Source organism: Sphaeramia orbicularis, chromosome 9, assembly GCF_902148855.1.
Source record: "Sphaeramia orbicularis chromosome 9, fSphaOr1.1, whole genome shotgun sequence".
NCBI lineage: Eukaryota > Metazoa > Chordata > Actinopteri > Kurtiformes > Apogonidae > Sphaeramia > Sphaeramia orbicularis.
In genome coordinates, this window is record NC_043965.1 from 17778059 (window position 1) to 17794921 (window position 16863).

Here is a 16863-nt window from a genome sequence, read left to right on the forward strand (position 1 = left end):
CTCCATGGATTTTACTGGTGAATCAATGTTGTAGAAGATGACAATGTTTTGACGGTGACTACGGAGACTCTGAACATCCAAATGGGTCATATCTGATGACCACAAAAAGATGACAAACTGTATTTACACCAATTATTTACATGTATTGATGGGATTAGCGGATCAACAGTTTATATCAGTAGATGCTTTTGGTCCATGGTGGATGTTTGGGTCTTTATGGGTTAAGACAATTGTTCAGCTGCTGAGTGATTTTTTTTTTTTTTTTTTTTTTTTACATTCAAGTCAAATCTGTAGTGTACAGTATATCACAAATATTGGATAAATGTCATGTGTTGGTATGGTGAATTTCCTCCTGGGGATCGATATCTGTGGTTCTGTGGATCATCTGTGTCTGTGTGTAAAATGTAAATTAAGCTAACAGTCTGTCCCTACTGTATTGTGTTGCCTCGGGTTTATTCTAGGACAGTCCTCAATCCAAGTTACCCATCCGCACGTATAAAAAGTTTAAAATACATCTATCCAAAGGTCAGTGTGACATCTTCAAGCAGTCCCAAGAGAAATCCAAAGATATTGATTTTTAACTACGTAACACCTAGGAAAACCATTTAGTTTTGTCAGTGGCTGGATCTGTTCAATTATCTACTAACTGGATAAATGTCTTAGCGATATCCAGTCATAATAGATGTATGTGATTGTACCCTTGGCCAGAAAACACCAACTGTCCTACAATCTTTTTTCATGTTCTGCTTCTCAGTGGTTGAAAATAATCTAACATGAACACAATCCTGTACTTCAATCATGGTAGTTGCTGTTCGTTTTTATGAACTATGAGATGTTTAGTCTTAAAGGAGTGATATTTAGCTTTTTTTTTTTCTTTTTTTTTTTTAAATGGCATTATGCATTTTAAAACATTTCCCTGGGGTCTACATAAACTGTAAATGCTATGCTTGGGTCTGAATTCTTTATTAATTCAACTCCACAGGTCCATCTTCAACCCGATTTCTGAGTAAGGACACCAGAAAGACAATTTTGAGCACTGGCCCTTTAAATGCAAATGAGTCACTTAACACCCCACCCCCTCCAGGTTGTTTGCTGTGCTGCTCTGTCCCGTTCAACCAACAACTGAACATTTTAGGTAATCAGCTCTAAGTTGGACATATTTTCAGTTTTACTCCAACCGCTGCTACTGAAAAACAATTATGTCGTACTCTGAGAAATGTTCGTTAGAAGTCTGGACCTTATAAGTGCAAATGTTGTGATGTGTCAAATTAAGCAGGAATTAAAACAGGTTGTAGAAATGAACTTGATTTTTGCCAAAATTAATATAAAGATAGCTTTGCACGCACCTGGAGGGTTCAAATTCAAACTTTTTGAATATTAGGGTCCAAATACACAAATAAATGTACCAAAGACTAATCAAAGTGGGTTTAGCTAAATATGACCCCTTTAAGCATCCAATTCCAGTGCAATGACTGAGGAGACAAGATGCGATGCAAAAAAGTTTTTTTTTAATGCAGTAATTAGACTACAAGGAGAGCGACTGACAAATTAGAAGAAAAGCCTTTTTACATGCGTACATACAGAGACTCCGAAGTTGAATACACAAATAAATAAAATGTTATATTTAAATGATCGGTCCCAATCCCTCTTTAATTTACAATACTGGATTCCACCCACATTTCCTTTTGAACAATGAGTGAAAGATTTGCAAGCATTCTTAAATCCATTGCAGTAATTAAGAAATGCCAAAATAAGCCATCATGAACTCCATCTCCCACAAGTCAATGCAGCATTGCCAGTGGTACAGACCTGCTGTAATAAAGGAGATTATGTGCTTAGCTTTAGCCTATATACGAGCAGATTCAGTGGTGTTCTATGTTATTATGAAGCCTGTGTGCTTATTTGTGGCTATTGAACACTACACATTAGCTCTTGCATGTATATATATATATAGATGGATATATTAACTCATTGGGTTTAGGGGCTGATTCAGACACTGATTAACTGAGGGAAGAGTTCATTTGCAAACACGTCATCCCATGAGCTTTCAGAGCACAGGGGGGAGGACATGTTACTGAAAGGGGATGGGGACCTTTCGTATCCAGAGTCACTGTATGTATCTGCCAGGCAGGCTTCTTTATCCAGGCCGCTGAGGGCAGGGGAGGAGGCTGCAGAGAAAAGTCATCCACCTGACTGTGACAGTTGGGGATAACTACTTCCTCTGGCTCATCTTTGACGCAAACTGTCTCCTCCACTACCACCTCTGCGATGGGAAAGGTAGCCTCGTCGATCTTCGCATCCGTCTCGCTCTCCGAGTCGTCACACTGCCCGTCACTCTGCTCCTCCACGGGCTTGGTATAGATGTGGTCAAAGTGGATCAGTTCATTAAGGGCCTCCAGCTTAACTGATGGGGCCCCCAGAGGCGCAGGTGTGGCGGCAGGTACTGGGTTCCCCCCTCCAACCAGCAGCACCTGCGGCTCCTGGCACTCCTGTTCACAAGACTTGAGGAACAGCTCTGGGTCAAGGATGTCCAGAATGCCCAGTAGCAAATCAGACTAGTGAGGGGGAAAAATGGAAAAACAGATTAGCCTACTAACCCTTGACCCCATCTTGTGCTCTTCTAGAGCTTTCCTAGAACCTTTAAACCTCAGACATGTGACCTTAAACCTCAGACTCACCTCATTGTCTGTAGTGTCAGAACCATCTGTATCCATTGGGAAGTCCTCAGATTTAGGAACTGCTGGGCCTGCACCTGCTGCGGAGGCACACGTAGCCTGAGTGCTGCGGACTCAGAAGACCCGATCCCCAAACCTGCATCGTTCCCGTTGGACAGCATGATCTGAACCTGATGGGGAAAAAAAACAAGTGGATTAATATTGTTACACTGTAGCCTGATAAATATGATAATCATACCATCATCATCATCTTCCATCACTGTACATTCTGCATAATAACCTCACCTTCTCCTTTGACTCAAGGGTGTCCAACCCCAGTCTCTGTCTCAGTTCCTCATTCTCTGTGAGAAGGCCGTTTGTTTTCTCCCGAAGCAGCCTGTTTTCAATGTGTAGCTTCTGGTTCTGTCAAGAGGAAAAAGGAACATCTGTTTTACTGGAACTCACAACAGTTCACCAGGAAGTATCTAGGGTGAAATCAATCAAGCCTAGCAATGAGACTAACACACACAGGAATAAGAGGCACCATAAATCTATTAAAGTAGTACAATAGCTAGATTAGACCAGGTTAGTGTTATAGTAGTGGAAATGTGTGTTGTACTATGAAGCTCTATTTGTATGTGCATGAAGATAGCTGAGTTCACCCCCTCCCCCTCATTCTTAGTGGGCTTAGCATTCCTAGCTACACCCCCTTCTGAAAATTACCTCTAGCTCCAGCTCCAGGACTTGCTGTTCAAGCTCCCCCATTTTGGCCTTTTTTCTGTCTCTGGCTGTCTGGGCTGCCACTCTGTTCTTCAGTTTCCTAGGGAAAAAAAAACAAGTGGAGGGGGAAAAAAAACATGAATTTAACACATTCTTTCCATGATGCTGACTAAGCCCCCAGTCATGACTTGGGTTCAGGCTACTGCGCAATCACCGGCCATGTTCCTGCCACGCAGGCAGAACAGGATATCAGTGTCCGTGTGTGTTGCAGCAGGGCCGGGCGGGTCCGCGGAGCCAAGAAACACTTACACAGCACTTTGACAAGACGGTACAAAGTCCAAAGGTGATTTAACCATGACGGTAAAATGACATTAGCACTAGCTTATTCTTAGATACATTTTAGTGGCCTGTTTATAATGTTAGGCGGTGTAACAGTGCTTTTTTTGTCATATGCAGTTAGTTTAAGCTCACTTCTCTCCACTATTGTCTGTATAATGTTTGTCTTTGGGCGTGTCCCTGTCAGAGCCCACAACAATGGCCGGCTGCCCCCTTTAAATATGGACTCACTCACATATGCCGTTGAATAAGGGAGTTATTATTACAAAAACTAACCTGCGAAGTGCCTTTTCTTCCGGACTCAAGTGTGTGAGTCTCTGTCTTTTCCGTACCGGCGGCCCCACGGACGTGTTGGAGTCTGAATCCGACGACGCCTGGTTCGACGGTAGAACCACAGAGATGGGCCGGCTGAAGGCCGGCTGTGAGCCGGCAGAGGAGCCGCTCTGTTTCCCCGATATCAGGAGCACTTTGTGGGAGCCTCCGGTCCCTGCAGCTGCTACCACCACCATGTTGAAATATCCTACTGGCGTGGCAACGATATTAAATAGAACGGGGTATCCTTATTTTCAGTAGAAACCTTTAGGTTTCTCTGTTCACCCGGTCCCCGGCAACTTTCAACTGCTAAGCACAGTGGGCTGCGCTTGATCGTTTTCTACTATCGTGGTGAAATCTGATTGGCTCCTACTGCTATGACGCAATATTTTTCAGGCCTTTGATTGGTCGCCGTGCTGATGAAATTTGCATTCAAAGTTTCACAGTGGCTACACAAAAATACCCTGAGTTCCTGGGGATTGTGAATGTGTTTTCCTGGCATGATTTAAAGATTAGTGTTTATATATCCATTACTGTTTTTTTTTTTTTTTACTTTAATCCACTTTCATGTCTCTATTCTATTCTATTCTATTCTATTCTATTCTATTCTATTATTCAGATTCACTGAGCTGCCTTAGTTTATCAGTGTTTCAAAGTGTTGCATCAGATTTCAATCCCACTGATTTGGTCAGATTTCACCCAAGATAGGCTTCTTTAATGTGATCACATATTGTGATGTGGAGTTGTCTGAAAGTCTGAAGTTGTACTTGTTAAGTGTGCGTGTGTGCGTGTGTGTGTGTGTGTGTGTGTGTGTGTGTGTGTGTGTGTGTGTGTGTGTGTGTGGTATTTACAGCTCTCCAAGAAAGATAAACAACTTTATCTTTCACTAGAGACGGCTCTTTTACTTCATTGACCTTAGGCCAGTGTTCAGTTGTGCCCATAAAGTAACATTTAGTTTTCAGACATATTCCCCTTTTTATTTCTATTTTTACACATCATGAATCACCTTTGACTTGGTGCAATGAACACATACTGAGTCCCACTGACACTTTATCTATCAAGAATAAATCATATTGTCACAATCATTTCATGATAAGAGGTACAAATATTTTACTACAACTTTATGGGTAACAGTGTGGATTTTATTTTTCTTTGCCAGCTTGAGTTTAGAATGTGAATCATATCACACCATTGCAGATATGTTGCCGAATGCCTTATCTCTCTTTCTTCTTTCATTCTTACTGTGCAGCAGTTTCCTCACTCTCTTCTTTGAAGAAATCCAATCGAACAAATACAACAGGTTGTACTGCTATCATGCTTTCCCTGAAAATATTTTTGTTTCCGGTTTCCTGTCAAGGAGTGGAGTGGACTGGTGACATTTTCCTGTAACTCCAGTGTCTTGAACTCTGTGAACTTTTTATGCTGACTTTTGACTCTGAAGTTTTGTTGTAGAATATTGTTATCTTTTTTATATTCATATAATGCATGAATGACAAACACAGAAAAAGATCTAGTAGTCTATCATGATACAAAAACAACCGGATGTGGTGACAGCTACAAGAGATAGTTCAGCAACCACAGCATTGCTCAATTTTATACATCAGATGAAATTTTTTTTATGTTACCACATGTACTGGATGCAGTGAAAGATCAATATGGTTGAGCACAGTTCAAAACATCACTGAAGAGACTGTTGACTGTGTGCCCCATGGCTTTACACTTAAACTCTTCACACAGGTTTGAATGTTTCATCCATTTTCACTCTTTATTGTTAACCTGTCCTACCTCCTAGTACTTTAATTCAAATGTGCAGGAACTTGTTTTTACCTTCCAGAACTTATATTTATTTATTTTTTGTTTCTGATACAGTACTCTATTTTACAAGTGTGTATTTGTGTTTGTTTGTGCAATAACTGTTTTTATGTGTTTTAGCTGTGTTTATGTTTTGTTTCTGTTTTTGTTCATGTCTTTTTTTTTTCCTTTGGATTCCTTGACTCAGGGAAACGCACAAGAATTCCAGTGTACCTATACTGCAATGTATCTGTGCAAATGGCAAATAAAGTCTATTCTATTCTATTCTATTCTATTCTATTCTATTCTAACCAGTAGTCAACTTAACCCTATAACGCCAAACGTATCATATTTGATACATGAGTTTTGAAGCCCTCTACATGATCAGTGTGATATTTTTTTTTCTTGAAAACCTGATGTATACAATTAGATACATACAATACACAGATAATCCACCCAGGGGGGAGGAAGTAGTTCACCAGAGGCCTTTCCAGTGACACTACAAGACTGTCAATAATGTGGAAGAATTTCAAACGGAATTACCAATTTGTTAGACATGTTTGTGTTATATAATGTTTTTTGTTTGTTCAAAAATAATAATATTTTTGCATTGAGACCCAATGTATCAAATATGATACAAACTGAAACTCATACATGGAAATTGATATATGAAAACAAAATTTTGGTTGTTCAGAAGGACCAATAAAGGCTCCAATTTCAAAGAACTGGAATTTTCTGTTAATGATTTAATGATTCAGGCTTTACAGGGTTAAAGGTGTTGCTCTAAATAAATAAACTTCAACCACAAGTTGCAGTAAAGAAGGACATTTGGCAGGTTCACGAGTATGCACTCTTCCTGAAGCTCCTATTTGTCCTCAAACAGGAATTTACATTTATTCTGTATCTGGCACCCTTCACAGTTAACAGCCTTTTACAGCGTATTCTGTCACCTCAGCAGGAGTTACTACAGCAGCTAAAGTAAACACTGGCCTGTTTGCAGATATACGGTGGAACTACAGAATCAACATCTGAGAAAGTGATCAGGGCAGTTTTTCACTGTGTTGTGTATAGTGTAGTATTAAAGAAACAGGATTTAAATACAGGATGTCCTTTAATTTCCAGTCATATATCAAACAGGGGAAACTAATGCGACAACATGAAACTTCAAAGCAAATAGGGAAATACATGAGCCAGAGAACTTCCTAATGTGAAGGATGATTATGTATTTGTGTTTCATTATGTCACTCAGAATACCAAACCGATAATAGTATCTGTTTGGACACAATTATTTTTGACCAGGGATACTGGTTGGAGATCCCCTTTCATGAGTGAGACAACTGTCACATTTTGTGTTAGTATTTGTATCACCCTCAAGACATGTTAAAATGGAGCTGTGAAGTCACACGGATCTAGCTGTTCCTGTCAAAAAAGCTTCAGGGTTTTTTCATATTGTTTGTAATGATTCAGTGGTAAAAGATTTTCTTCTGTATACACACACACACCACAGGTTTTGACTTTGTATGCTAAAGAGTATCAGTCACAAAACACACACCAGGGGAAGGAGTTTACAGAGTGTCAGTTAACAGTCAAATTATTCCTGTTGTATGTGAAAGATTCTGTTTGTGTGTTCAGTCTGCTGGGTTTCCTGACATGACGTCCTCCTGTTTTAACCAAAGAAGAACACAGATATGGTAATAGTAGTAAAACTCAGTGGAAAATCCTCTTAATACTAGATCTGCATACATGGGTGGAAGAACACAAACCTTTACTTTATCATGAATAATGTGCCTCACATAGAGTTTTAAGGCTTATTTTTTGTGATGGCATGACTTATTTGTATTCTGCCTTCTGAGAATGTTTGGATGAGTTGAAAAGGAATACAGGTAGTAACAGCATGTAGAAAAAACCTTTCTTGAAGCAAACTTTGGGGAATAAACCAATAATTATAGTTATCGTGATAAATATTTCTGTATTTGATGATAATGAGATGAATTTCTTTCATTTTTTGGGATTATTTTGTTTACACTGACAGCAAAATGCTCCTAAATGTTGCTTATAATTTTAATTTAAACTTGATAACAACAGGCAGGTAACAAGCAGGTAATGTCTAAAAACTATACTTTGTCTGAAGAAAAGAAAAAAAGAAAAGTATAATTACATTAACAGAAGACAAAATGAACGTCATTAGCCTGATAACAACAGTTAACTATCTACAGTCACGGAAAAAGTTATTAGACCATCAAAAGTCATCAAAAATAATAGTTACGCAATCAAGTACTAACTCCTGTGTGTATCATGTGACTAAAACAGACAGAATAGAAAACATGGAATGCCTAAAAGCACTGTTTTTGGCAGTATAATACCATAGCTATTGATGTAAGAACTTACATGATATTGGTTATTATCAAGAAAAACATGGAAAATGTCTAGATATCAGCTCTGAAATTGAACTCTTGTGAGCTATTTTTGTTGTTATCATTATATTTGTCTAAACAAATGTACCTTTAATTGTTAAAAGGAACAAGAAATTGAAGAAAACAAGGGTGGTCTAATAATTTTTTCCGAGACTGTATATTCACTGAGGTCCAAAATTCAGCCTTTAAATGGGAAAGAAGCTCTTTGAACAAAGAAAAAACATCAGTATTTAAGCCCAATACACGTTACACCCAAAATACATCATGATTTTGTGCCTAGAAACAGACACGTTATCTCCTAACCGAGACTGGAGTGACCTTGCTCAAAAATTTACATCTACTGGGTGCGACTGGGAGTGTGGAATACTGAGAATGCAAGAGTTATTTGTTTTATTTTCACTAGCCCTCAGACTTCTGTGAAACAAAAATGCATCAGTATTAACCCATAAAGACCCAAACCTCCACCTTTAACCTAAACCATCTACTGATCTAAACTGTTAATTACCTGTTGATCCAATAATCCTATCAATACATGTCAATAATTGGTGTAAAATACAGTTATTTATCTTTCCATGGTCATCGGATATGACCCATTTGGATGCTGAGAGGCTCTGTAGTGACCATGGAAACACCACCATCTTCTATGACATTGATTCACCAGTAAAATCCATAGAGTTGGATCAATGACAGTGGATGGAAATACTGGGTTTATATTCAGTTAATGATATCTTTGCTGAAAAGTATCTTTTTCTTCAGTTTTCTCTGTTTCTGATAGAATAACTTTTGAATTACTCTAAGCTTTAATGAACATTTACATGATCAGTGAATTAAATATAGGAAAATAACTGATTTTTACTGAAGAAATGCAAAACACAGAGGATAATATTACAATAACAATGATAAATCACTTAAGAAAGGGTGAATATATAGAAAAATTAATTTGTGAACTGGCACAAAGTAGCGCTGGGTCTTTATGGGTTAAGGTTGCATGCATGAAACACTCAGTACCCTCAGTATTTTTCCATTATGAAACAACCGTCCCAAACCAGACCCACATCCTGAACCGTTCTGTCTGTCTCAGTTGTTACGTCTGTTCTATGTCTCCTGATAATTTTTGATTTACCTAAATAACTCTTCCCTAATAACATAGTGGATTTTCATAAGCTCCAGGTTGAAGCAGAACTAATTATCTCACAGAGTTAGTTGATCTTTTCATTTCAGGTGTTGAACATGAGAGTTACTCAATAATTTGCAGTGTGGGTCTTGAATCATTGGTTACACATTGAGGATTTGGATAATCTGCCTCAGAGGCTGGGTGCACACTTTATGCATATACCTCGCTCTGGCTGCTCAACTCAGCTCAGCCAGGTCTTAAATTCACATACACACACATACACACACACAGAGCCATGTTTTCATTACTTCAGGGGACATTGCAGTGACTTAATGTCTCTGTCCACAACATGCCTTAAACCACCCCTTATCCCTGGCGTTAACCTAACTCTAACCTGAAAACAAGTCTGAATCCTAAAGTGTAGTATATATGGACCTCCATTTCATCCCTATACGTAACAATATAAACAAATATATGTACATAATACTCATCCAAACACAGACATACAAATAAAATGTACATCCAGAAACGTAGAAAAGGGGATGGGGATCCTCCCTGGAGCTTAAAGCTGAAGTCTGTGATTAAAGTGGGTGGATCCATGAAAACCACAGTTAAAACTGGACCAAACCCAAAAAGCATCACAAAGAATCTCAGAGCGTGTAGAATGTATAAAATACAGTCCTATATCTTCTAGACCTTGACATATTCCTGGTGTAAGCCCTCCAAATTAGAACTACTCCCCAAGATATTTACACTGCTCTGCTTCGTGAGGGCGTATGCGCTGGTCTCACTAAGTACAGTGTGTTACTACATTTGTCTGAAATATTTTCTCCTCAGCCAGGTCTCTCTTTCAACATATATAGATGAAGTAAGCCTGGATTAATACACTAATGTTAGTGAATGAACACCTTTTTGAGTCATTTTGTATCTTTTAAGCACTATTAAGAATTACTGGCATGTCATAAATGAAGAGATTCATTCAGAGACTGTTATTGATTTTGTAATTTTCTTGCATTTCCAACAAGTATGAGATCAATAATAAAGCTCAACTCAACTTATATTCATTTATTCATTCAGTCATTCATTTCACACATAGGTAAACCCTCATTTTCAACAGTGCAGAAGTAAACAAGTGGTGCCAGGCACAACAAACCCCATCCCTCACATATATTGTAGCTTATTCTGGCATCGATCCAGCTGATGTCATCATGTCTATGTGTGTGCTGATGTCACCATATTAATTCCCTCTATATATGTACTAAGTGTGAAGTAAATTGAAACAAAATTGATGTTTTTATAGACATTTGAAATTTCGCCCATTCTAAGTAAATGGGAGAACAAAAAAGGTTTTAAAAATTCCTAAAAAATTTAAACTTTGACCTACTTTTTCCAAAATGTAATGACATCTATTCTACATCACTGGCAATCCATAAACCAAATTTGATATGAATTTACCCAACAGTTTTGTTGCTACAGACATGTGAAATTCTGGCCATTATAAGTAAATGGGGGAAAAAAAGATTTTAAAAATTCATAAAAAATTTTAACTAAGACCTACTTTTCCCAAAAGGTATTGAGATCTATTCTGGGTCACTGGTAATCTATAAACCCAATTTGGTATGAATTCAACCAATAGTTTTACTGCTAGAGTGTTAACAAACATACAAACCGAACCAAAAACAATACCCCTTGCCTCCCCTTTGGGGGCGGTGTAATAAAGCTAGCATGTTGGCCTGTGGGAATCCATGGGTTCTAGATGTGATAGTTGTCATGCTGTTGTGTATTCGTGCATGCTGTACCGCATTTGTCCAGTAGTCACCACCAAAGCGTTCTGGCCATAGCAACATGATTGTTAGGCTATTGTATTACACAATAACTAAAATTTCCCAAAATATCGGTCCTATCAACTTGCTGTTTTTGCTAGTCTCTTCCTTGAGCAAAAATACATAAGTATGCCAAACTGCAGCGGTCAGCTGTTTCTGGATTTTGTTTGATTCCCGAGACACACACATGCATGCACACAGTGGCCACTTGGCTTTTATAATACAGATAAAAATAAAGTAAAATAAAATAACATTAACAATATGACAATAACAACTGGAAAAGTTACCGCAGTTATACCATGATAAATAAGGTACAAAAAATTAGAAGAAAATGTAATGGTGAAAAAGTTATAAAAATTAAAAATTAAAAGTTAAGATAGTTGAAGATTGGCAATTAAACATTGATAATATGGGATTGATATTAATGAAGATTGTTGCAGTAAATGGGATAATAACTAAAAGCTTTGGGTATTTGCGTAACTTTGAAAAAATAAAAAACGCTGATCTACTCACCACAATGACGGTGTTCAACAGCTGTCACATCATAACAACCATAAGATGCAATAAAACATAATGATAAAATACACTCAATTGCAAATCGATAAACTCTTCATCACTGTTTCTGACAGCTTCCCGAAAGACCTCACAATATTTTCTTTGGACTGAGGACAGACAAATTAAATATATTTGCATTTTGGCACAAGCTGTTGACCATTGGCAGCTTCATCATCAGTCATATCCTACACAGTGTTTCCTCTTAATTATAGCCCAGATGAAAACAGTATGATTAGATTACACCAACCATCAGCTCCGGCTCTAATGTAATGAAGAGCAAAATAATGGTGTGTTTTAATTAAAGGATGCTCTCCATCAATCATGTCTTGTTGTGTTTTTTAGGAAAAGGCCTGGTTTCTGCAGTGAAGTCATAGTATGCAGGGTAAACAGTAACGCCCGTGTGTGTTCAGCAGGGCGGGTGCTGGTGTAAACGATGATGTTACAGGGTAAAGCCGGGGTGGACAATAGGGGTAAGCGGGGTCACACCCTGGGACAGCAGCCAGCTGCGGGGGGCCGCTGGGTCGATGTGTTTGCCTATACCTCCTCCCCATTACATTGCACATCTTGCTTTCCACCCACGATCTGCAATGATGTTTGTTCGGCCTGGAGTCTTCCCACACCATCCATCTCTATCTCCTTTGGGGGGTTTTTTTCTCTCTTTTTTTTTTCTCTCAGTTGTGTTTTGCAATTTCCCCTTCTCTACTTCATGTGTCAGTTTTCTATATACTTTATTCTACTACACTACTCTACACACCATTTATGATTATTTCCGCTTTCCATCTTAGTGTTGCATATGCGTAAAAAATATATTCAGTGTTGCAAAAGCATTTCCATCCATTTGCTGCAGCGTCATTCTGTCTGCAGTTAAAGCATGAGGCTGCAGTAACTCAAACTACACCTTCAGCCGTGTCATTGCTCTGCAGCAGTACCTCTACAATCTGTTGACTCTTTATCAGAGTTTGTGTAAGTGTGTGTGTGCACCAGCCATTCTACAGATAACATGTCTATTACTTTGCCTACAAATTTTGAGTGTAAGCGCACAGTTTTGCACGAACAGACATCAATGAATCAATAATGCACAAAGGAGAATTTCTGCTTTTATTTGAGCATCAAAAGAACAATTATTAGCACATTTCGGTTTAAATTGACCTAAATACAACACAACACTGTTTGTTGTCCATCCTCTCCATAATTGTCTTAGAGTCTCCGCAAACAATTTGTCAGGGCAGATAAGCCATGCTTTGTTAGTACAGAGAGCTGACATAGCGCTCTTTTTGTTTGATGGGACACATTTACTCTCCTCTGTACTGGCTGACCAACAACAACAACAACGCTATTTGCCAGGACAACACTGTAATGTTCAGCTACAGCAGGGGAAGATAGAGTAAAAGCCTTATAATAACCTGTTGATGCTGCTCATGTTATGGTCACTCTGACACTGGGCTCCTCTTGTAGGTTCTTAAAGTGTTCTGATGCACAACTAAGAACTGTTGTTATCCTTAAGAATAAAATGAATGTGTTACAGCCCCTATGTCTGACAGTCTAGCTACACAATGCATGTGTCTGCGTCACTAAACCTCCTCCCAACAGCCTACATGTACAGTATTATTTATTGTTTTGGTAACTTTAACAGCTTAGTGCCATTTTAGAGTCAAATGAATAGCAGCATCTTGGTGTTTAACATCTTTACTTACATTAGATTAACCCATACAGACCCAGTGCTACTTTTGTGGCAATATTTTTTCCCTCTATATTTAACTTTTCTTAAGTGATTGATCACCATTGATTATAATATTATCTTCTGTATTTTGCCCTTTTTTCAGTGAAAATAAGGTATTTTCCTATATTTAATTCACTGATCATGTAGATGTTCATAACAGCTCAGGTTAAAGTTGAGCATTAATATTTCAGTAAATATATTAATGAATGAACATAATTCAAGTGTTTCCAACCACTGTCATTTATCAACTTTGAATCACAAGGTGCACAGGTCATGAACAAACACATATTTTCTTTTAGTCAACATATGTCTTAACCAATAAAGATCCAGTGATACTTTTGTGGAAGTTCCCAAATGAGTTTCTTTCTCTATATTTAACCTCTCTTAAGTGGTTTGTCACCATTTATTATGAAATAATCCTCTGTATTTTGCATTTTTCCAGTGAAAATCTAGTATTTTCCAATATTTAATGTACTTATATAGATAAATGTTCAGATTAAACTTGAGAGTTTTCATACCAAAAAGCTGAGAAAATTGAAGAAATAGTGACTTTTTCAGTAAAATATATCATTAACTGAACATAAAACAAGTATCTACAACCGCTGTTATTTATCAAACTCCATGGGTTTTACTGGTGAATCAATGTTGTAGAAGATGATGGTGTTTCCACATTCACTGCAGAGCCTCTGAACATCCAAATGGGTCATATCTGATGACCATGAAAAGATGACAAACTCCACTTTACACCAATTATTTACATGTATTGATAGGATTAGTGGATCAGAATGTATTAAACATTTTAGATCAGTAGATGCTTGTGGTTTCCAGAAGCTGTTTGGGTCTTAATGGGTTAAAATATGTTCATGGTCCTTATTTGTCACTGAAAATGGTATAATGTTGCATCATATGGTATAAATGTGGTACCAGATGTCAAAAGTTCCAACAGTCATGGATGTGCGTGTACACTATGAACGGATCTGAGTGGCCCTACTGTGATGCAACTTTGATCTGATGCAACACCAAAGCAAAAAGGAAAATGTCCAGCACTGACATGATGAAACCATCTGAATCTTCCTTTCACCATGACCTGAGTCATCCTTTATCATGTATTCTTGCTCATTTCATTGTGAAATTTGGTTATGTGTGGTGCACACATCCTACCATTTGAACTACTACCATTATTTGACTTCTAACCCAGTTTTAGTAGGTTTGAAGTCCGGTATGTGGTCCTCTCACATTGAACTCATGTGTCACACTGCCCTCTGGTGTTTGCAGCAGCTGATAATATAAAACAAATTCCACAGTTGAACTGTTGGTCTTTTTTATAATATGGGCAATAAATCCAAAACTCCTTATTTTGAGAACAGTTTTGACTCTAGTGTAATGTGTTCTGTATTTTCTTACATCATTACATACCTATATTTGGAGAATCCATCTTGAATCCTCTTATCAGATATGCCTTTGAATATATCAAGCAGAAAAAAACACCAATTGAAACTTTATTTTGAGTTCACTTTGATGATAAGATTTTTCACTTACATGCAAATATCCTTATATCCTCCTGAGACCCAGCAATGCATTTTTGTTCTCTGTAGGGGACAAAAGTTTGACAGCTTTACTTTAAAAATGCTGTCCATTGCAAAGGACATTCCATTAAAAAATGTATCTGAAGAAACTGTTGCATTATGCAGTTTCCAATCAAAACAATTATTTAATGTGAAAAAGCTAAAATATTCACTTCCTGGGTCTCAGGAGGATATCACTGTAAATTTGCAAACATTTAAGTTAATAGTTGATGCTACTCATTTCTGCCTCCTTGTGGATGACAGAAGTTACATCCAGCAAGTTTTTTTCAGCTCTTACACCTGATTGTGTGCTTGTAAATCATTAATGTTCATATATGTCAGTGAAATCATAAGTATCAGATACTTTTTACTAGTGGTTTTCTGTCTGTATTTTGGGTTGAAGTCTAGCATCTGCAGTTTTCATATCCTCCTCACTTTCTCGTGTTGTATGAGTTCCTGACAGCAATGACTACTGATGATCACAGTTTCAAAGGTCCAAAAATTTCCATTTTTAACAGTTTTAAAAGTCTGAGCTCCATCAGTAGTCATCCAATTTAATTGTACTTCACAGCATACATGTATAATGTTGACATCAGGTGTCACAAAAAGATTGACATTGAAAAGCCAAATCATCATGGTCAAGTAGATATACATCAAAGTTTTATCTACAGTTACTTCACTGCAAAATAAAATCCTGGGTGATTGATGCATATATTTGCATAATCTGAATCAATAGGTGCTCCACCTCTTTGACACCAGTGTGAATGCTGGTATATTGTTGTTATGGTAAATGTAGTTGTCTTGGCTCTGACAGCTTCCAACTAGTCTATGTCAATGATTTTTATTCATGATCCATGAGCAAAGTAAGAAAAAGGCTGTTTGGTGCACACCAGTTTATCTTAACCTTTTGTTTTCTTAATCAAACATAGGTCAATTATTACCAAGGGGTATTGTTTTTGGTTCAGTTTGTTTGATTGTTAACACTCTGGCAGCAAATCTATTGGTTGAATTCACACCGATTTTTTTTCTCCCATTTACTTATAATGGATGAAATTTCACATGTCTATAAAAACATCAATTTTGTTTCAATTTACTTCAAACATGGCACATATATAGAGAAAATTGATATGCTGACATCAGCATACACATAGACATGATGACATCAGCTGGATCGATGACAAAATAAGCTACGATACATGCGAGGAGTGGGGTTTGTCGTGCCTGGCACCACTTGATAGAAAATATTCTCACTTGTACTACACACATTGCTCCTTTTATTCCTGTTTCTACACATCAGTAGTCACCTTTGATCAGGTACAATTATTTTATTTTTGTTAAACATGTATTTATTGAGATTTTTTTTTTTTTTTTTTTTTTTTTTTTTACCAAGACAAGTTACAAACAAACAAAAGGCACACAGAGAGTATATATGTAAATAAAAATGCACACACAACACAGAAAGAACTAATAGTGATATTACAGAAAGAGAAAAAAATAACAATATACATCAATTTGTGTCGTCCATCCAGCTATCAACAGGTATATTATTATTTCCAAGAAAATTGAAGAAAATGGTCTATATTTCCCAAAATTTGTCAAGTCTGTTCTTTATTGCATAACTGATCTTTTCTGGAGAAAGACAAAAAGTCATTCCCTTCAACCTTTGTGAAGCAGTACTGGGGGTATCACATTTCTATGATCTAGCTGTACACCGTTCAGCTTCCAAAAAACAAATACTTAACAAGGATCCAACATTTGTGGAAATTATAAGATTCTCTGGATAAATATTCAACTAGAAAAGCATTCAGAGAATGCAGACTTCAGCCAAGGCAGATCAGCCCCCCCCCCATCACCACCAA

General features: G+C 37.5%; 1 protein-coding gene across 1 annotated transcript; it reads right to left on the bottom strand.

Moving 5' to 3' along the window:
- Positions 1 to 1486: 1486 nt before the first annotated feature.
- Positions 1487 to 4345, bottom strand: xbp1 (X-box binding protein 1). The gene is given in 7 exon segments (XM_030143843.1): positions 1487 to 2177; positions 2180 to 2555; positions 2679 to 2762; positions 2765 to 2845; positions 2961 to 3077; positions 3378 to 3474; positions 3987 to 4345. Coding segments are annotated over 7 exon segments (1176 nt in total). The 5' UTR covers positions 4220 to 4345; the 3' UTR covers positions 1487 to 1989.
- Between the last annotated feature and the right edge of the window lie 12518 nt (positions 4346 to 16863).